The following is an 18,001-nucleotide window of genomic DNA, read 5'->3' as shown; positions in this document are numbered from 1 at the left end:
AATGTCATCAAACAACTGAAATTTCCATCATTTGAACCCTTTGTTGAAACTAATGTGTCAGCCAGTACAACAGCCTTATGGAAAGAATTCAACACGTTCATAACTCTCACTGTTAAAAAAAAAAAAACAACCTTAACTTCTGATCCCAATGTCTTGACTTGCTAGAAAACCTGCTGGTGAATCACAGAATTTATTGTATAGTCCCCTTGTATACTTGTACAAATTGATCATATTCCTCCTTTAGCACCTCTTGTCCCTTGTGAAGTTTGGGAGGGGGGGGCACCAGGATTGCACCACAAATGCAGCCACTCCCCACATGAAAGAGAAAATAGTGTTTATTTTAAACTCAGAAGGCTTTTCAGCAGCAACAGAAAATGTCTTGAAAGTCAGCAACACAAGTATCCGCTTACTTCAGCCAATACAGCATCCTGTATGCATGGTGGATCTTTAGCAGGTAAACAAGTAGCAACCACATGCAACTCCGGCTACCACATCTGCACATGCTACTCGCTTCCTGGCCATCCAGCACACACCTCCTGCTTGTTAACGCTACAATGGCTCTTAGAGTCCATAGCCTAAGAAAAGGTGTATATTAGTGGTGTGCGGGCCGGCCCAAATCTCGTGGGTTGGGTGAGTTCAGGCTGACTCCTGCACAAAATCTTTGGGGCAGTTCTGCCTTACAGCACTGGAATTTATAAACTTTCGCCCACCCCTTTTGTGATGCCAGGTGTGGTTTTGGAGGGGGCCGGTTGTGGGTTGAGAAATACTCGACCTGCACATCACTAGTGTATATATTCCTGCAATCCAGGATATAGCTTTTCAAGTCTATACAGCCTTTAAATACAAGACAGCAGGGCTGGCCTTAGGCCTATTGGACCAATAGGGCCCCGCACCTCTGGGGGCCCCGCACCACAGGGCAGCAAAGATAATATTTCCCTCAGCACTTGATGCTGCCTGGCCTGCCCCCAACTTTGAGAGTCCAGCCCATCCCCAACTCTGAAAATCCAGCCTATCCCCCAACTCCATAGGTCTAGCCTGCCCCCAACTCTCATAGGCCCATCTTTCCTCCAACCTTGAAAGGCCCTGCCTGCCCCCAATCCAACCAAGCCTGCTCCCAAGCTGAATCGGCCCAGCCTGCCCCAAACTAATTGGCCCAGTCCACTCTCCTATTTCCTCCCTCTCTCTCTTACCCTGTGTGCCCCTATTATGTGCCCCTATTTCATCCCTCTCACTCTCTTACCTTGTCTGCCCCTTTCCTTTCTATTTTGTGCCTGTGTGCCCTTATTTTCCTAAATACTTGGTGTGTCAGTAGCCAGCAACACTTTGTCTAGGGGCCCCGCCAACATGGTCCCAATTGGGCCCCACATATGATAGGATCAGCCCTGTAAGACAGTACCTTGCTGGCCCTTCATGAAGCTGACTGCCATTGCTTGCTACAAGTTTATTATCCACAAGTACCCCTAGCAACATCTCCATCAAGAATAAGTGGCTTGAATATTTTTGTTTCCCAAATGCATAAGCTCTCATCTGCCACTTTGCTTCCCAGGCTACCGGTTTCTCTATGTCCTGTTACAAGTATGCCACGCTATAGATGGAATTGACTGACCTGCATAGTTTTGTGTCCTCAGCAAACACACAGTGCCTTCCCCCAAGTAATTAATAAACAAAATGAATAAAAGTGGATCCAATACAGAAACTTGTTGCACAACTCTAAGAACACTTTTCCAGTTCCATTACTATTAAAGGGGTTGTTCACCTTTCAACACTTTATTCAGTCAGCTGGTTTCGGATAGTTCACCAGAAATAAAGACTTTTTTCAATTAATTTGTATTTTCTTTGTGTGACGATTTTTCTGATATTAAAGTGTAAAGTTTATTTTTTTACTTTCTAAAGCTGCTCTAAACTGTTATAAATTAGTACATTTAGTGGATACATTTCCTATCTTTGTCCCTGCTGAGCAGAACCATTGGGTTTCATTACAGGCAGCTGTTAGAATTGATACAATAGTTGCTAATACTCCAGAGATGCTGCTGAGAAATCTTTCAACAAAATGTTGCAAAATTATAGCAGTTTAGAGTCTGCACCTGAATTACTGAGCTGCCAGACTGAAACGCCAAAGACAGGAACATTAAAGTTCAAACTTGGATTTTGAAAAAAACCGTAACAAAATTTAAAAAATGGAAAGTAATAGGAAAAAGTCTTTATTTCTGGGGAACAATTTGAAAACAACTGAAGGTGAACAAACGCTTTAAAGGAATTGTTCAGTATAAAAATAAAAACTGGATAAATAGATAGGCTGTGCAAAATAAAAATGTTTCTAATATAGTTAGCCAAAAATCTATAAAGACTGGAGTGACTGGATGTCTAACATAATAGCCAACTAACTATATTAGAAACATTTTTTATTTTGCACAGCCTATCTATTTACCCAATTATTATTTTTACACTGAACTGTTTCTTTAAGTACTGCAATCCTGTTCATTTTCCAACTTAAGTCATCATAAAAAGCAAAAAGAAAAAAAAAGCTAAAGAATCCTGTAGCTTACACCACCCTAGACCTGGCAGTAGATTTAGGGCTCCATCAATAGGTGCACCAGATTTGTACCCAGTGAATTGGATGTAAATGCTGTTTTGAACGTGGCACTGCAAGTCATGCAACCCACCTCTAGACACTACTTGCATCAGATGTGTTGCAATGCAATTATGTCTAATGTGACGCATCAGATGTATTTGCTTTGGACATAGCTTGAAGTGTGTTCACAAGTACATTGTAGATATGGGGGGATAGTACAACAAGAAAAGAAATATGGCGATTTGCATCCGAAATAGTACTTTCCACACTACACTTGCATTCTTGAATGTTCCCTTTTGAGTTCTACACAGTATTGTAGCATCTAGGCCCTCGTAATGGCTACTTTTAGTATTGCAAAATAACTTTATATTTTCCTGATAATCTCAAGGATTCCCTTATATGTGCATATTATAGCCATTTTAATGCTTTATATCTGCACTGATTTACATTTTTATAGAGCCCTTCCAATTTCAGAAACAACAGAAGCTTGCCACACTTCCCATTTAAAAGTGCTTTGAACTGAATCAAATTCCATTTTGTATTAAATATATTATTTAAATGTAATGTACAGTTGTGTTGGTAATTACTTACAATTAGCACCCAGCCTAAAAGAACCACCAGTCCAGAGAATTAATACAGAATATTAGATCGATATACAGCCATAAATAAATGACCAGACTGCATTTTTAATCTTTATTTTTGTGGAAAAAAAACAAGGAAATAAAAAAAAAAACCCAGCAATAACATTTATAAACAAAACATATTAGCTGTACAATGTGAGGATGAAGATGAGACTCAGGGGGTTGTGAGATATTTAATATAACATATTTTCCTCTTGGTGAAAGTCAGTCCACAATATCATGAAGTTTAGATTATTGGATTATTTCAGGTGACTCCTAAAATATAACAGTTTATTATTTATTTATGGGATTCCTTTTTAGAATAACAAGTCTAATCTACAAGATACAGCCTGTCTGTAATTTTGTCCAGGTAAATTGAATGGCTTAGCAGTGCTTGTGGTTTATTAATGTGAGATCATAGTCCCAGCAGTGAAAGTTGTTTCCAAATGGCTGAAGAAGAAAGAAAAAACATAATAGGTATCTATACAGGTATAACTGAAACATTGAAGTACTTCAGCTTTGCTCATTTTCTAACAACAACAAAAAAAGTGTACCTACTGAACAGCTGCCATTCTGTCTTCAGATGTATATTACATCAAATTCATTCTTATTGGCCTAAAATTGATGAAATTACATTAAATGATTTGCAGAAATAACTGGCAGGATTAGCAGGTGCTGCACAAACCTCCTTATTAAACAAAACATAAATATAAAACAACCAAAAATGATTAAAATATCTGAACAGTCAGCCTTTGGGAACCAACTGAATTTGACTTCCCTAACAGCATTTACCCCTCATGTTATAGTTGAGCACTGAACCATCTATCACTCCTCTGCCCAGCTCACTAGTGCTCTCTGTCTTGAGCTCCCAGAGCACTTATCACAAAACTCTGCTCTATTACCTTATTATCGCCCTTCCTGCCTTCACTATTTACTATAAACTATGCTATCTATACACTCTTGCAGGCCTTCACAAGAAAACCCTAGCCCCTGCTAGCGTCATCGTACATGCCATATGAACTAGCCTACAACAGGGCTGACCCTTAGTACTTGGTGGAGCTAACCTAAACCTACCTCCCAGAGGATGCTGGATGACATTTAAGCCTTCCCAACTTCATTTCCAGCTCAAATAAATTAGCAGAGACACTACCAAAATGGTGTCTTCACCTGTAGCAATTGTGTTTCCATCCACCTACCATCCATTTTTACAACCTAGAATCTCTAACACTGAAACAAGCAAGCAACCACAGATCTTGCAATTCAAGACGAATCTGCTATAACTTTCCTCAGAAAAACCATTCCACACAGTCAACAACTTAAAACTCTCTGGGTAGATGTCAGTAAGAGTTCAGAGAAAGAATTGTTAGGGGCTGATTTGTCAACATTCTCATTTTAGTGGTTTTAGAGGTTTTTTTTAAACTACAATTAAACTTGATTTCTCTAAAACCATGAATGCCTTGTAATTTATTAAAGATTCGAAACACAAAAAAGTAAGAACAAAATAGCTGTCGGACAAATATTTTGAGGTTTGATCTCTGAAAACCTCTAAAATCACCAATGAAAGGCTGATCTTTTCAAGGAAATTACCTTCTTTGTGACATTGACAGCTTTTACTTGCTGCACTTTTTTTACACTAGGGGGCAGATTTACATAGGGTCGAATAACGAGGGTTAATTAACCCTCGATATTCGACTGCCGAATGTAAATCCTTCTACTTCGAATATCGAAGTCAAATGATTTACCGCAAATAGTTCGATCAAACAAAAAATCGTTCAATTGAATCCTTCAAATCGTTCGATTTGAAGGATTTTAATCCATCGATCGAATGTTTTTTCTTCTACCTAAAAATTGTTAGAAAGCCTATGGGGACCTTCCCCATAGGCTAACATGGCACCTCGGTAGGTTTTAGGTGGCGAAGTAGGGGGTCGAAGTTTTTTTTAAAGAGACAGTACTTCGACTATGGAATGGTCGAATAGTCGAACGATTTTTAGTTCGAATCGTTCGATTCAAAGTCGTAGGCAAAGGTCGAAGTAGCCAATTCGATGGTCGAAGTAGCCAAAAAAAATATTCGAAATTCAAAGTTTTTTTTCTTCTATTCCTTCACTCGAGCTAAGTAAATGGGCCCCTTAAATTATGATAAAATTGGCAATTGAGTAACTATATGAAAAATGTGTTTATATGCCCTAAAAGTACGATTCAGAGAAACTAAGGTTCTATGAACTTTCATAAATCGGCTCCTAAGAGTGGAGTGTCTAAACCAAAAGTATAACTAGTATGCAAAAAGAGAACTAGTAAAAGAGATGCTATATTGTTTTAAGTTCATACAATGAGTGGTTTTAACCTTTATTACATGGCTACAAAAACTACCCCATTGATAGCATCTTGTCCAAATGAATTGAGGACATATTTTCCAATATGGAGATAAAGGGTCATTTAAACAATAATAAGATACTTACGATGATCAACTGCTTTTCTGTTTCTCTAATGACTACCCCTACTTGTAAGTAATTAATTCTTGAGTTCTTTCCTCAAGGACAATAATTCACAAATCAAGAGTTATCAATGAGTTTGTGAATTGCTTACCATTGTTGCCTGGTTTGTCAATATATCTGGATATTTTAAAAAGTAGTTAATTTATAACAAGGGAAGAATTACACTCTCTGGAAGTCTCTTAGGAAATGCGGAAAGAGATGTTAGTTTGTCGATGGGCACTGCAAAAAGATTGCTAGGCAATGTTTACCTGTCTTATATTTCTTTTGGATGCTCTTCCAAGACTGAAGCTTGACTGTGTGAGCAACGGTTGAGTTCTTATGTCATTGTTACCCCAATCTGGGCTGCCAGACACTGTACTCATTGTTTGTAAAGATGGGGTTGTAAATAAAGGGCTTCTGTATTGTTCCCCATATGTTTCCATCCAAAGTGTATCCTTAAAAGAACAATAACATTTAATTGATGGCTTTTATGCAACAATCACATCTAATCTAACCATTAATCTATATTTAAGATTTTACCATGTTTGTATTTTTTGTGAATTATTTTTTTGGCAATTGGCATGTTTATGTAGAAGTTAAATTTAAAGCTGTTTTTCAATTCAGGCTTTTATGATAAATATGAATTTTTGTTTTTTATATTACTTACAATGTTTTTTGTGTTTTTAACATAAATTAAAACCTCAAAAATACACATTTTGATAAATTTGCCCCATAGAGTCCACAAAAAAAGTTTCTGCTTGTTTAGGCACTCCCTTAAAGGGGAAATTGTGTCACTGTGATGATGGTTTCTTTTCTGCTTCCACGTTAGACCAGTTATTGCCAAATGCTATCTGCAGAACATATAAAAGCTTACTGAAGATGCTGGTGTTCTCTCCTAATCTACTGATGTGTGTATGTTTTGAGGTAGGATTAATTTTTCAGACAGGATATCAATACAGAATAAAGCCTATGTGCAGATGCCCAGGACAAAATGTTATCCTATTCATGTTTCACTAAAGGGATTTCTGCTTGTCTTCTGACCTACTTCTGACTCCTGTTTCTGTTATCATTTTTAACATGTGCTTTAACATACAGTACATATACATGACATTGTCATATTTAAATTAGCTTGAAAAAAGTTCTATTTTTTATCTTCTGTAGTGAACATCACGTGATTGGATTGATAACATTTGAAGCTGATTTGTGTTTGCACTTATACTAGCTTTCTCTTTAAACTAACCAGAATTAAGTGGTTAGCAGATAAAAAAAAATGTGATTTAAACTGTGGGCACTCTTACATGGAAGTGATCTTTGGATCTAAAAGTACCATTCCACAAAGACTGGAGACTCAGCTGACGATCCTCCCGTTTCAGAGTCCGGAGTTCAGTTTTGAGTTCATTCAGCTGACTTTCAATCTGCCTACTCTTTTCAAGATAGTCCAATCTGTGGAGAATGTAGAATCAGGCAGTGCCACTTACTTTACATCTGCTTACACTAACTTTTTTATTCACTATTTAAAGGGGACCCGTCACCCAAAAAAATTATTCAAAATCCTATTTTATCACATTAGTCAAGCAAAATGAACTTTAATTACACTATATAAATTATTTGAATCTTGTTTCCTTCAGTCTGGGAATTCATAATTATAGCAAGCAGACAGGAGCCATTTTGTGGACACTGTTATTAAGGCAAGCCTTGCATCATCTCAGAATCTTGTTTGTGCATCAGAATGGGGGACCTGATGTCCATCCCCATGCCCTGGCTACACAATTAAATGGTAAAGAGAACGGGGAATATGTGACATCTAGGAAGTGCTGAATGGAAAGTGAAACTAATTGTCTGCCCTGCCTCTATGCCCAGGGCATAGAGGAGGGGCAGACAATATTTGATTGACAGCTGAGATTTTTAAATGAGTTTACAACAGCTATGAATGCTTTAATAAAAAAATAGAAATTGGATTTCATGTTTAATTTGAAAAGGACTTTTATTATACAGATTTTTGTGTCTGGGTGACAGGTCCATTTTAAGGGATATACTAGTATAATAAAACTGAAAAAGTGAAAGGGATGAAATCATTATGTGGATGTATGTTACATAAATATACAGATAGGTATACAGATTCTCTTCAACCTAGAGCACTCCAACACTGTTCTACGAGTGTGTGCCAAGAAATGGTAACATCAACTTGCCAGCAATTTTTTTTTTAGTCCCCACCAGTGCTGTCTCATACAAAAGTGAACTTTTTGATTCAGTACCAAAATTAAGACGTGGAGAGAACAGAGATAAAAAGTTGCTCTGTAAAGTGGCATCATGGATACATAAATTGGAAGCCCTGTCCCCCACTACAGATGTAATAAAGAATATCATTTGACTCAGTTATGGTTTAATTTTTTTTTGTAGGTTGTGACAAGAACATTGTAGGTACCAAAACTTTAACATGAACACATACCTTTCTTTTTCTATCTCCAATGATAATCGTTTAATATCTGTGTCAGAGGCATCAAGACTTATTCTGTTATCTGTAACTCCATCTGTGACATTTGGGGGAAAACATTTTGCTACCAGCTAAAAGAGGAACAAAATCAGATGAGTTAAATAATATAAAATAAGTATGTTACTAGAAGAAAACCTAATTTATATTGTAGGTTAAATAGCTAAAATTGGTATAGCCCAATTAATACATTAATGCATACTGCACTTTAATAAAACATTAAGAGGCTATTTACTTTTACTAGGTTTAAATAATCAAGTGTGCATTACTATTACCTGTGGGTAAAAATTGATTATATGTATCTATTAAGACACATTATTATTATTATTATTATTATTATTATTAACATGTAGTGATGGGCGAATTTGTCCTGTTTAGTTTTACCGAAAAAGTCAATAGGCGTGTGGTAAATTGACGCTGGTGGTGAAACGAGGAAATTCGCCACAAATTCGCGTCTGGCGAATAAATTTGCCCATCACTATTAACATGTATATTTAGAGTGCCAACATATTGCACAGCACTGACATATTGCCTTGTGATTATTTTTGTCCTTTAGAGGCAGCTGTAATATTCTACAGCTCCCTTATTTCTTTAATAAGGGTTTTTTTGGTGACCCACTGTGTCTTTGAAATTTATATAAAACTTCAGTTAGTCACAAAGATAACTATTACTAATAATTGTTCACCTTTCCTTTATGTATTTATTTGAAATGTGTTTTTAACCCTTTAAGTGCCAGCAGAATTTCACATTTTGGTTACGCGAAATGCCAGCCGTTTTTGAAACATTTTGTGCTCTCTCACTTTAGGGGCATTTTCTGAGGGGAAACCTATAGTTTACCTAGGAAAACTATACATTGTTTTTTTCGGTAGAAACTGAGCTTTCTAAATCTGCCTGAGTTTTCATGTATTTCCACCTGTGCAAAAAAATTTATAGTGCTAAATACCAAAAAAAAATGAAAAATTACCATTTTTCATCGTATATCAATTTATACCAGAAAAATATTTCATTTTACGGATGAAAATCCAACTGATTTGGAAAGCCTTATGTCTCTCGAACGTGCCAATACCAGATATGTATAGTTTTAGCGAGATTTAGGATTTCTGTACAGCAAAAACTCCCGGCAGTATATTACCGAATTTTGAAAGCACTAAGGCAGAAAACGGCATGCTTTAGATTCCAAGGCAAAAAAATCCTGAAACCCTAGGTTTACCCCAGAAAACCATACATTTTTGAAAAGTACACATTCTGCCGATTACAAAAATGGGTAACTATGTCTCTCTACTCCCAACTACCAAACATAAAAGCTTGTCTGAACATAGCGGTTTTTCAACAAAAAATTCAAAATTCTGAAAAATCATTTCAAAGGTTTTATTTTGCTGCTCCGCATATCCCAAACTGTATTAGGTACCAAGAAAAAGCACCTGAAATATGATTGCCAGGGGTCCACTGAACAATTTGATACCCATTATGCATAGGTTTACCAAAGTATCTGGCATTTAGAGACACCAATATGAAGTTAGCACATCCAAATTGTTCAGGACTTTACTTCAGCTACTGAGAAATCAACACATTGACTGCATTTTTTGTGGGGTAAAAACACAGAAATATATGTTTACCCCCCAAAACCCATATATTTTTGGAAAGTACACATTCTACCGAATCTAAAATGGGTACCCATGCCTTTCTGCTCAAAACTACTGAGTCGCAAGGCTTTCCCACAATTGTCGGTTTTGGTGAAATATCTGAAAATTGCCTCAAAGCTTCAACTTCCCAGCACCATATCACCCATGTATCGTTACGCACCAAGAAAAAGCACCCTAAATATGATTGCCAGGGTTCCTCCAAACAGTTTGGTGGCCATTGTTCATAGGTTTACCAAAGTATCTGGCATTTAGAGGCCTCAAAATGAAGTTAGCGCATACAAATATTCCTGTGGGTAACTTCATCTAATGAAAAATCAACACATTGACTGCATTTTTGTGGGGTAAAAACACAGAAATATATGTTTACCCCCCAAACCCATATATTTTTGGAAAGTACACATTCTACTGAATCTAAAATGGGTACCCATGCCTTTCTGCTCCAAACTACTGAGTCGCAAGGCTTTCCCAAAGTTGTCGGTTTTGGTGAAATATCTGAAAATTGCCTCAAAGCTTCAACTTCCCAGCACCATATCACCCATGTGTCATTACGTACTAAGAAAAAGCACCCTAAATATGATTGCCAGGGTTCCTCTGAACATTTTGGTGGCCATTGTTCATAAGTTTACCAAAGTATCTGGCATTTAGAGGCCCCAAAATGATGTTAGCGCATACAAACAGTCCCGTGGGTAACTTCAGCTAATGAAAAATCAACACATTGACTGCATTTTTGTGGGGTAAAAACACAGAAATATATGTTTACCCCCCAAAACCCATATATTTTTGGAAAGTACACATTCTACAGAATCTAAAATGGGTACCCATGCCTTTCTGCTCCAAACTACTGAGTCGCAAGGCTTTCCCACAATTGTCGGTTTTGGTGAAATATCTGAAAATTGCCTCAAAGCTTCAACTTCTCAGCACCATATCACCCATGTATCGTTATGCACCAAGAAAAAGCACCCTAAATATGATTGCCAGGGTTCCTCCGAACAGTTTGGTGGCCATTGTTCATAGGCTTACCAAAGTATCTGGCATTTAGAGGCCCCAAAATGAAGTTAGCGCATACAAACAGTCCCGTGGGTAACTTCAGCTAATGAAAAATCAACACATTGACTGCATTTTTGTGGGGTAAAAACACAGAAATATATGTTTACCCCCCAAACCCATACATTTTTGGAAAGTACACATTCTACAGAATCTAAAATGGGTACCCATGCCTTATTGCTCCAAACTACTGAGTCGCAAGGCTTTCCCAAATTTGTCGGTTTTGGTGAAATATCTGAAAATTGCTTCAAAGCTTCAACTTCCCAGCACCATATCACCCATGTGTCATTACGTACTAAGAAAAAGCACCCTAAATATGATTGCCAGGGTTCCTCTGAACATTTTGGTGGCCATTGTTCATAAGTTTACCAAAGTATCTGGCATTTAGAGGCCCCAAAATGAAGTTAGCGCATACAAACAGTCCCGTGGGTAACTTCAGCTAATGAAAAATCAACACATTGACTGCATTTTTGTGGGGTAAAACACAGAAATATATGTTTACCCCCCAAAACCCATATATTTTTGGAAAGTACACATTCTACAGAATCTAAAATGGGTACCCATGCCTTTCTGCTCCAAACTACTGAGTCGCAAGGCTTTCCCACAATTGTCGGTTTTGGTGAGATATCTGAAAATTGCCTCAAAGCTTCAACTTCCCAGCACCATATCACCCATGTGTCATTACGTACTAAGAAAAAGCACCCTAAATATGATTGCCAGGGTTCCTCTGAACATTTTGGTGGCCATTGTTCATAAGTTTACCAAAGTATCTGGCATTTAGAGGCCCCAAAATGAAGTTAGCGCATACAAACAGTCCCGTGGGTAACTTCAGCTAATGAAAGATCAACAAATTGACTGCATTTTTGTGGGGTAAAAAACAGAAATATATGTTTACCCCCCAAAACCCATATATTTTTGGAAAGTACACATTCTACAGAATCTAAAATGGGTACCCATGCCTTTCTGCTCCAAACTACTGAGTCGCAAGGCTTTCCCACAATTGTCGGTTTTGGTGAGATATCTGAAAATTGCCTCAAAGCTTCAACTTCCCAGCACCATATCACCCATGTGTCATTACGTACTAAGAAAAAGCACCCTAAATATGATTGCCAGGGTTCCTCTGAACATTTTGGTGGCCATTGTTCATAAGTTTACCAAAGTATCTGGCATTTAGAGGCCCCAAAATGAAGTTAGCGCATACAAACAGTCCCGTGGGTAACTTCAGCTAATGAAAGATCAACAAATTGACTGCATTTTTGTGGGGTAAAAAACAGAAATATATGTTTACCCCCCAAAACCCATATATTTTTGGAAAGTACACATTCTACCGAATCTAAAATGGGTACCCATGCCTTTCTGCTCCAAACTACTGAGTCGCAAGGCTTTCCCACAATTGTCGGTTTTGGTGAAATATCTGAAAATTTCCTCAAAGCTTCAACTTCTCAGTACCATATCACCCATGTATCGTTATGCACCAAGAAAAAGCACCCTAAATATGATTGCCAGGGTTCCTCCGAACAGTTTGGTGGCCATTGTTCATAGGTTTACCAAAGTATCTGGCATTTAGAGGCCCCAAAATGAAGTTAGCGCATACAAACAGTCCCGTGGGTAACTTCAGCTAATGAAAAATCAACACATTGACTGCATTTTTGTGGGGTAAAAACACAGAAATATGTGTTTACCCCCCAAACCCATACATTTTTGGAAAGTACACATTCTACAGAATCTAAAATGGGTACCCATGCCTTATTGCTCCAAACTACTGAGTCGCAAGGCTTTCCCAAATTTGTCAGTTTTGGTGAAATATCTGGAAATTGCCTCAAAGCTTCAACTTTCCAGCATCGTATTGTCCATGTATCATTACCAGCATAAAGCATCCTAAATATAAACATATGGGTCTACTAAACAGTTTGATACCCAATGTGCATAGATATACCAAACTATGTGGCGCACAGAGACCCCCAAATGACAATATGTATAGACATTTTCACGGCTGACGCGCTGGCTGCTGCAATATAACCACCCGGTGTGTGTATTATGCGACATTAGCCCACCTAACAGTACAGAGACCCCAGAAAACCATATATTTTCAGAAAGTACACATTCTGACGAATCCAATATGGGTAAATAAGTGTTTCTACTGCAAACTGCCAAACTGCAAAGCAATGCTGAACATAACGGTTTTTATCAAATTTCGGAAAATCATCACAAAGCTTGAATTTTACCCCATTATATGCCACACATTTCGTAACGTATCAGCATAAAACATCCTAAATATGAACGCCAGGGGTCTACTGAACACTTTGATGCCCAATATGCATAGATATACCAAACTATGTGGCGCACAGAGACCCCCAAATGACAATAGTGTATATACATTTTCACGGCTGACGCTCTGGCTGCTGCAATATGAGCACCTGGAGTGTGTATTATGCGACATTAGACCCCCCTAACAGTACAGAGACCCCAGAAAACCATATATTTTCAGAAAGTACACATTCTGACGAATCCAATATGGGTAAATAAGTGTTTCTACTGCAAACTGCCAAACTGCAAAGCAATGCTGAACATAACGGTTTTTATCAAATTTCTGAAAATCGTCACAAAGCTTGAATTCTACCCCATTATATGCCACACATTTCGTAACGTATCAGCATAAAACATCCTAAATATGAACGCCAGGGGTCTACTGAACACTTTGATGCCCAGTATGCATAGATATACCAAACTATGTGGCGTACAGAGACCCCCAAATGACAATAGTGTATATACATTTTCACGGCTGACGCGCTGGCTGCTGCAATATAAGCACCTGGTGTGTGTATTATGCAACATTAGACCCCCCTAACAGTACAGAGACCCCAGAAAACCATATATTTTCAGAAAGTACACATTCTGACGAATCCAATATGGGTAAATAAGTGTTTCTACTGCAAACTGCCAAACTGCAAAGCAATGCTGAACATAACGGTTTTTATCAAATTTCTGAAAATCGTCACAAAGCTTGAATTTTACCCCATTATATGCCCCACATTTCATAACTTATCAGCATAAAACATCCTAAATATGAACGCCAGGGGTCTACTGAACACTTTGATGCCCAATATGCATAGATATACCAAACTATGTGGCGCACAGAGACCCCCAAATGACAATAGTGTATATACATTTTCACGGCTGACGCTCTGGCTGCTGCAATATGAGCACCTGGAGTGTGTATTATGCGACATTAGACTAGGGATGCACCGAATCCAGGATTCGGTTCGGGATTCGGCCAGGATTCGGCCTTTTTCAGCAGGATTCGGATTCGGCCGAATCCTTCTGCCTGGCCGAACCGAAGCCGAACCCTAATTTGCATATGCAAATTAGTGGCGGGAGGGAAATCACGTGACTTTTTGTCAGAAAACGAGGAAGTAAAAAATGTTTTCCCCTTCCCACCCCTAATTTGCATATGCAAATTAGGGTTCGGATTTGGTTCGGTATTCGGCCAAATCTTTCACAAAGGATTCGGGGGTTCGGCCGAATCCAAAATAGTGGATTCGGTGCATCCCTACATTAGACCCCCCTAACAGTACAGAGACCCCAGAAAACCATATATTTTCAGAAAGTACACATTCTGACGAATCCAATATGGGTAAATAAGTGTTTCTACTGCAAACTGCCAAACTGCAAAGCAATGCTGAACGTAACGGTTTTTATCAAATTTCTGAAAATCGTCACAAAGCTTGAATTTTACCCCATTATATGCCCCACATTTCGTAACTTATCAGCATAAAACATCCTAAATATGAACGCCAGGGGTCTACTGAACACTTTGATGCCCAATATGCATAGATATACCAAACTATGTGGCGCACAGAGACCCCCAAATGACAATAGTGTATATACATTTTCACGGCTGACGCTCTGGCTGCTGCAATATGAGCACCTGGAGTGTGTATTATGCAACATTAGACCCCCCTAACAGTACAGAGACCCCAGAAAACCATATATTTTCGGAAAGTACACATTCTGACGAATCCAATATGGGTAAATAAGTGTTTCTACTGCAAACTGCCAAACTGCAAAGCAATGCTGAACATAACGGTTTTTATCAAATTTCTGAAAATCGTCACAAAGCTTGAATTCTACCCCATTATATGCCACACATTTCGTAACGTATCAGCATAAAACATCCTAAATATGAACGCCAGGGGTCTACTGAACACTTTGATGCCCAGTATGCATAGATATAGCAAACTATGTGGCGTACAGAGACCCCCAAATGACAATAGTGTATATACATTTTCACGGCTGACGCGCTGGCTGCTGCAATATAAGCACCTGGTGTGTGTATTATGCAACATTAGACCCCCCTAACAGTACAGAGACCCCAGAAAACCATATATTTTCAGAAAGTACACATTCTGACGAGTCCAATATGGGTAAATAAGTGTTTCTACTGCAAACTGCCAAACTGCAAAGCAATGCTGAACATAACGGTTTTTATCAAATTTCTGAAAATCGTCACAAAGCTTGAATTCTACCCCATTATATGCCACACATTTCGTAACTTATCAGCATAAAACATCCTAAATATGAACGCCAGGGGTCTACTGAACACTTTGATGCCCAATATGCATAGATATACCAAACTATGTGGCACACAGAGACCCCCAAATGACAATAGTGTATATACATTTTCACGGCTGACGCGCTGGCTGCTTCAATTTGAGCACCTGGTGTGTGTATTATGCGACATTAGACCCCCCTAACAGTACAGAGACCCCAGAAAACCATATATTTTCAGAAAGTACACATTCTGACGAATACAATATGGGTAAATAAATGTTTCTACTGTAAACTGCCAAACTGCAAAGCAATGCTGAACATAACGGTTTTTATGAAATTTCTGAAAATCGTCACAAAGCTTGAATTTTACCCCATTATATGCCCCACATTTCGTAACGTATCAGCATAAAACATCCTAAATATGAACGCCAGGGGTCTACTGAACACTTTGATGCCCAATATGCATAGATATACCAAACTATGTGGTGCACAGAGACCCCCAAATGGATATATAGTAAATAAAATTTACAAGGCAAAACAAAATAAGGCAGTAAAGAGTGAAATGCAAAAAAATCCAATAAAACCACAAAAATCAATGTTTTTTTTCCAGACTCGTGTTATCGGCCGTCAGAATCACAGTTTGAATATTTTAGCTGGGCCAAACAGGTTATATGGCTAGAAACAAGTGAACACAACATACGCAGAGCTGAAAATGCAATAAAATGGCTAAAAATTCAATAAAAATGCTAAAAATGCACCAAAATACCCAAAATTGCAATATAATCACCGAAATAACATAAAAAAGATATTGCACAGTACGGTTAGCGAATACGCTATTCGTAATGGCAATAAAACATTTTTTTCAGCCAAAAAAAGAAACGATGCGATAAGAAAAAAAAAAAAAAGCCACAATGCCATGTATGTGCGTGTGCGTGTGTACAAATGGTAAATTACATGTTATGTGCGCGTGTGTGCGTGTGCACATGTGTGTAAGTGCAGTGAGTGTAAGTGACCCCCCCAATCCCCAAAAATGTATGTGTAAGTGTGTGTAAGTGTGAATCTAAGTGTGTATTACTGTAATAAGTGTGTGTTGGTGTGTTTGTGTGTGTAATTGTTGCACTAACCTGAAAAAATCGCTGGAGACTGTTGCAGGCGATCTGGAAGGGCCTCAGGAAGAGATCTGCGACGTCCTCTGTGTGCCTGTGCTGTGGGGGCGGAGATATCCAGCGTGGTGTAGGCTGCAGCAGCAGGACACGTAAGTTACACGTGCCTGCTGCTGTTTTTGGGCCCCTGGGCGATCGCGCCCCAGGGGCCACTCGATCCCCTGCTCTGCTCGTTGCCTAGGGGCAGGGGATCGATGCGGAACGGAGCGAGCGGCTCTAACAGCCGCTCCTCCGCTCCAGAACCCGGAAGTGCTGCAGAACGTAGAATCTACGTTCTGTGGCATTTCAAGTTACTTTTCCACAGAACGTAGATTCTACGTTCTGTGGCACTTAAAGGGTTAAACAAGTGATCAGTAAATGCTACATATTGATTGGTTGCTTTGGTTAATGCACCTGGACAACTCTGTGTCCTTTATTACATAACTGTTATCTCAGTTTTGTCACACACCATTGCCAAGGTAGGACCAGCGTAGGAGTCAGCCTCACAGCACTAGATTTATTTAGGAATACATTTCTGTACACTATCTATTTTATAATTAGTATTTGGGACAGGAAATTAGAAGGAGCTTTTTAGAAATTGGAATTGTTTATGCTTATGTCTGAGCATTTCAATAGTGCTTTACAAAAGGCACAGAACTGGAGTCATGCAAAACACCTATATTATTTCTTGTAGTGTAACAGAAAATATTAATACACTCACAGGTTCGCAAAGGGAACTCAGGTCCATCAGTCTTTGCTTTGCAATGAGTTCTGCTTCCCTTGCTTTGTGAAGGTCTTGCTCTAACTTCTCAGCCTCTTTGGCTCTGCCAAGAAAACATACATTTTGTATGTAAATATTCTGTAATATCAAATCATATTAGTATTTCAGACTATCAATCAAATGTCTCCTCACAGTAATACTACATCCAGTTCATACCTATTTTTCAAACTCTATTGACAAATCATATTTTGAATATTTCATATTTCAAATGTCACCCCCCCACAAAAAACAACAAATATTCGAAATAAGACAATGAACTTTATGAAGCAGCACATACATACAATGCGTATGCATTTTGTAAACACAGATACTGAACATTTTTATGTATTTGACAGCAAAGATCACTGCAAAGGAGTGAATATTACTTTTGCAATTGACAGGATGACAGCATGCACATTATATACTTTGATACAATCTTTTTTCACCAACAAATCTAAGTATCATTAAAGAGTTCATTTTTTATTTTATAGTTTTAATATCAAATAATTATTCTTATATTAAAGACAACACCAACATCCAAGGAGTGTCTGAGAAGAGTCAGAAAGGATGGACCTATAGATGTAAAGTATATTAGCTGTTTAGTGCAAATATAATGAGCAGTGAGTGTAAACGAATTGTTCACAATAAAAACTGGATAAATAGACTGTGCAAAATAAAAAAATGTTTTCAATATAGTTATTTAGTCA

At 38.2% G+C, this 18,001-nt stretch overlaps 1 protein-coding gene across 3 annotated transcripts in view; it reads right to left on the bottom strand.

Annotated features, from left to right (window-relative positions):
- Window positions 1–3,243: 3,243 nt before the first annotated feature.
- Window positions 3,244–18,001, bottom strand: part of LOC108708338 (merlin) — a 56,670-nt gene continuing 41,912 nt past the window's right edge. Inside the window, exons 14-19 of one of the 3 annotated variants that reach the window (XM_018246936.2) lie at window positions 17,256–17,358; window positions 8,113–8,228; window positions 6,962–7,106; window positions 5,933–6,118; window positions 3,747–3,807; window positions 3,244–3,642 (exon numbers count right to left, since the gene is read on the bottom strand). In XM_018246936.2, the coding sequence (XP_018102425.1) occupies window positions 3,772–3,807; window positions 5,933–6,118; window positions 6,962–7,106; window positions 8,113–8,228; window positions 17,256–17,358 (586 nt within the window). In that variant the 3' untranslated portion in view covers window positions 3,244–3,642; window positions 3,747–3,771. The remainder of the gene's footprint in view (window positions 3,643–3,746; window positions 3,808–5,932; window positions 6,119–6,961; window positions 7,107–8,112; window positions 8,229–17,255; window positions 17,359–18,001) is intronic. The other 2 variants (XM_018246937.2, XM_041582258.1) reach the window with 2 other exon arrangements.

The sequence above is a fragment of the Xenopus laevis genome, chromosome 2L, assembly GCF_017654675.1.
Source record: "Xenopus laevis strain J_2021 chromosome 2L, Xenopus_laevis_v10.1, whole genome shotgun sequence".
Taxonomy (NCBI): domain Eukaryota; kingdom Metazoa; phylum Chordata; class Amphibia; order Anura; family Pipidae; genus Xenopus; species Xenopus laevis.
Note: the sequence above shows the minus strand (reverse complement) of the source record. Positions and strands in the feature narration are given on the sequence as shown.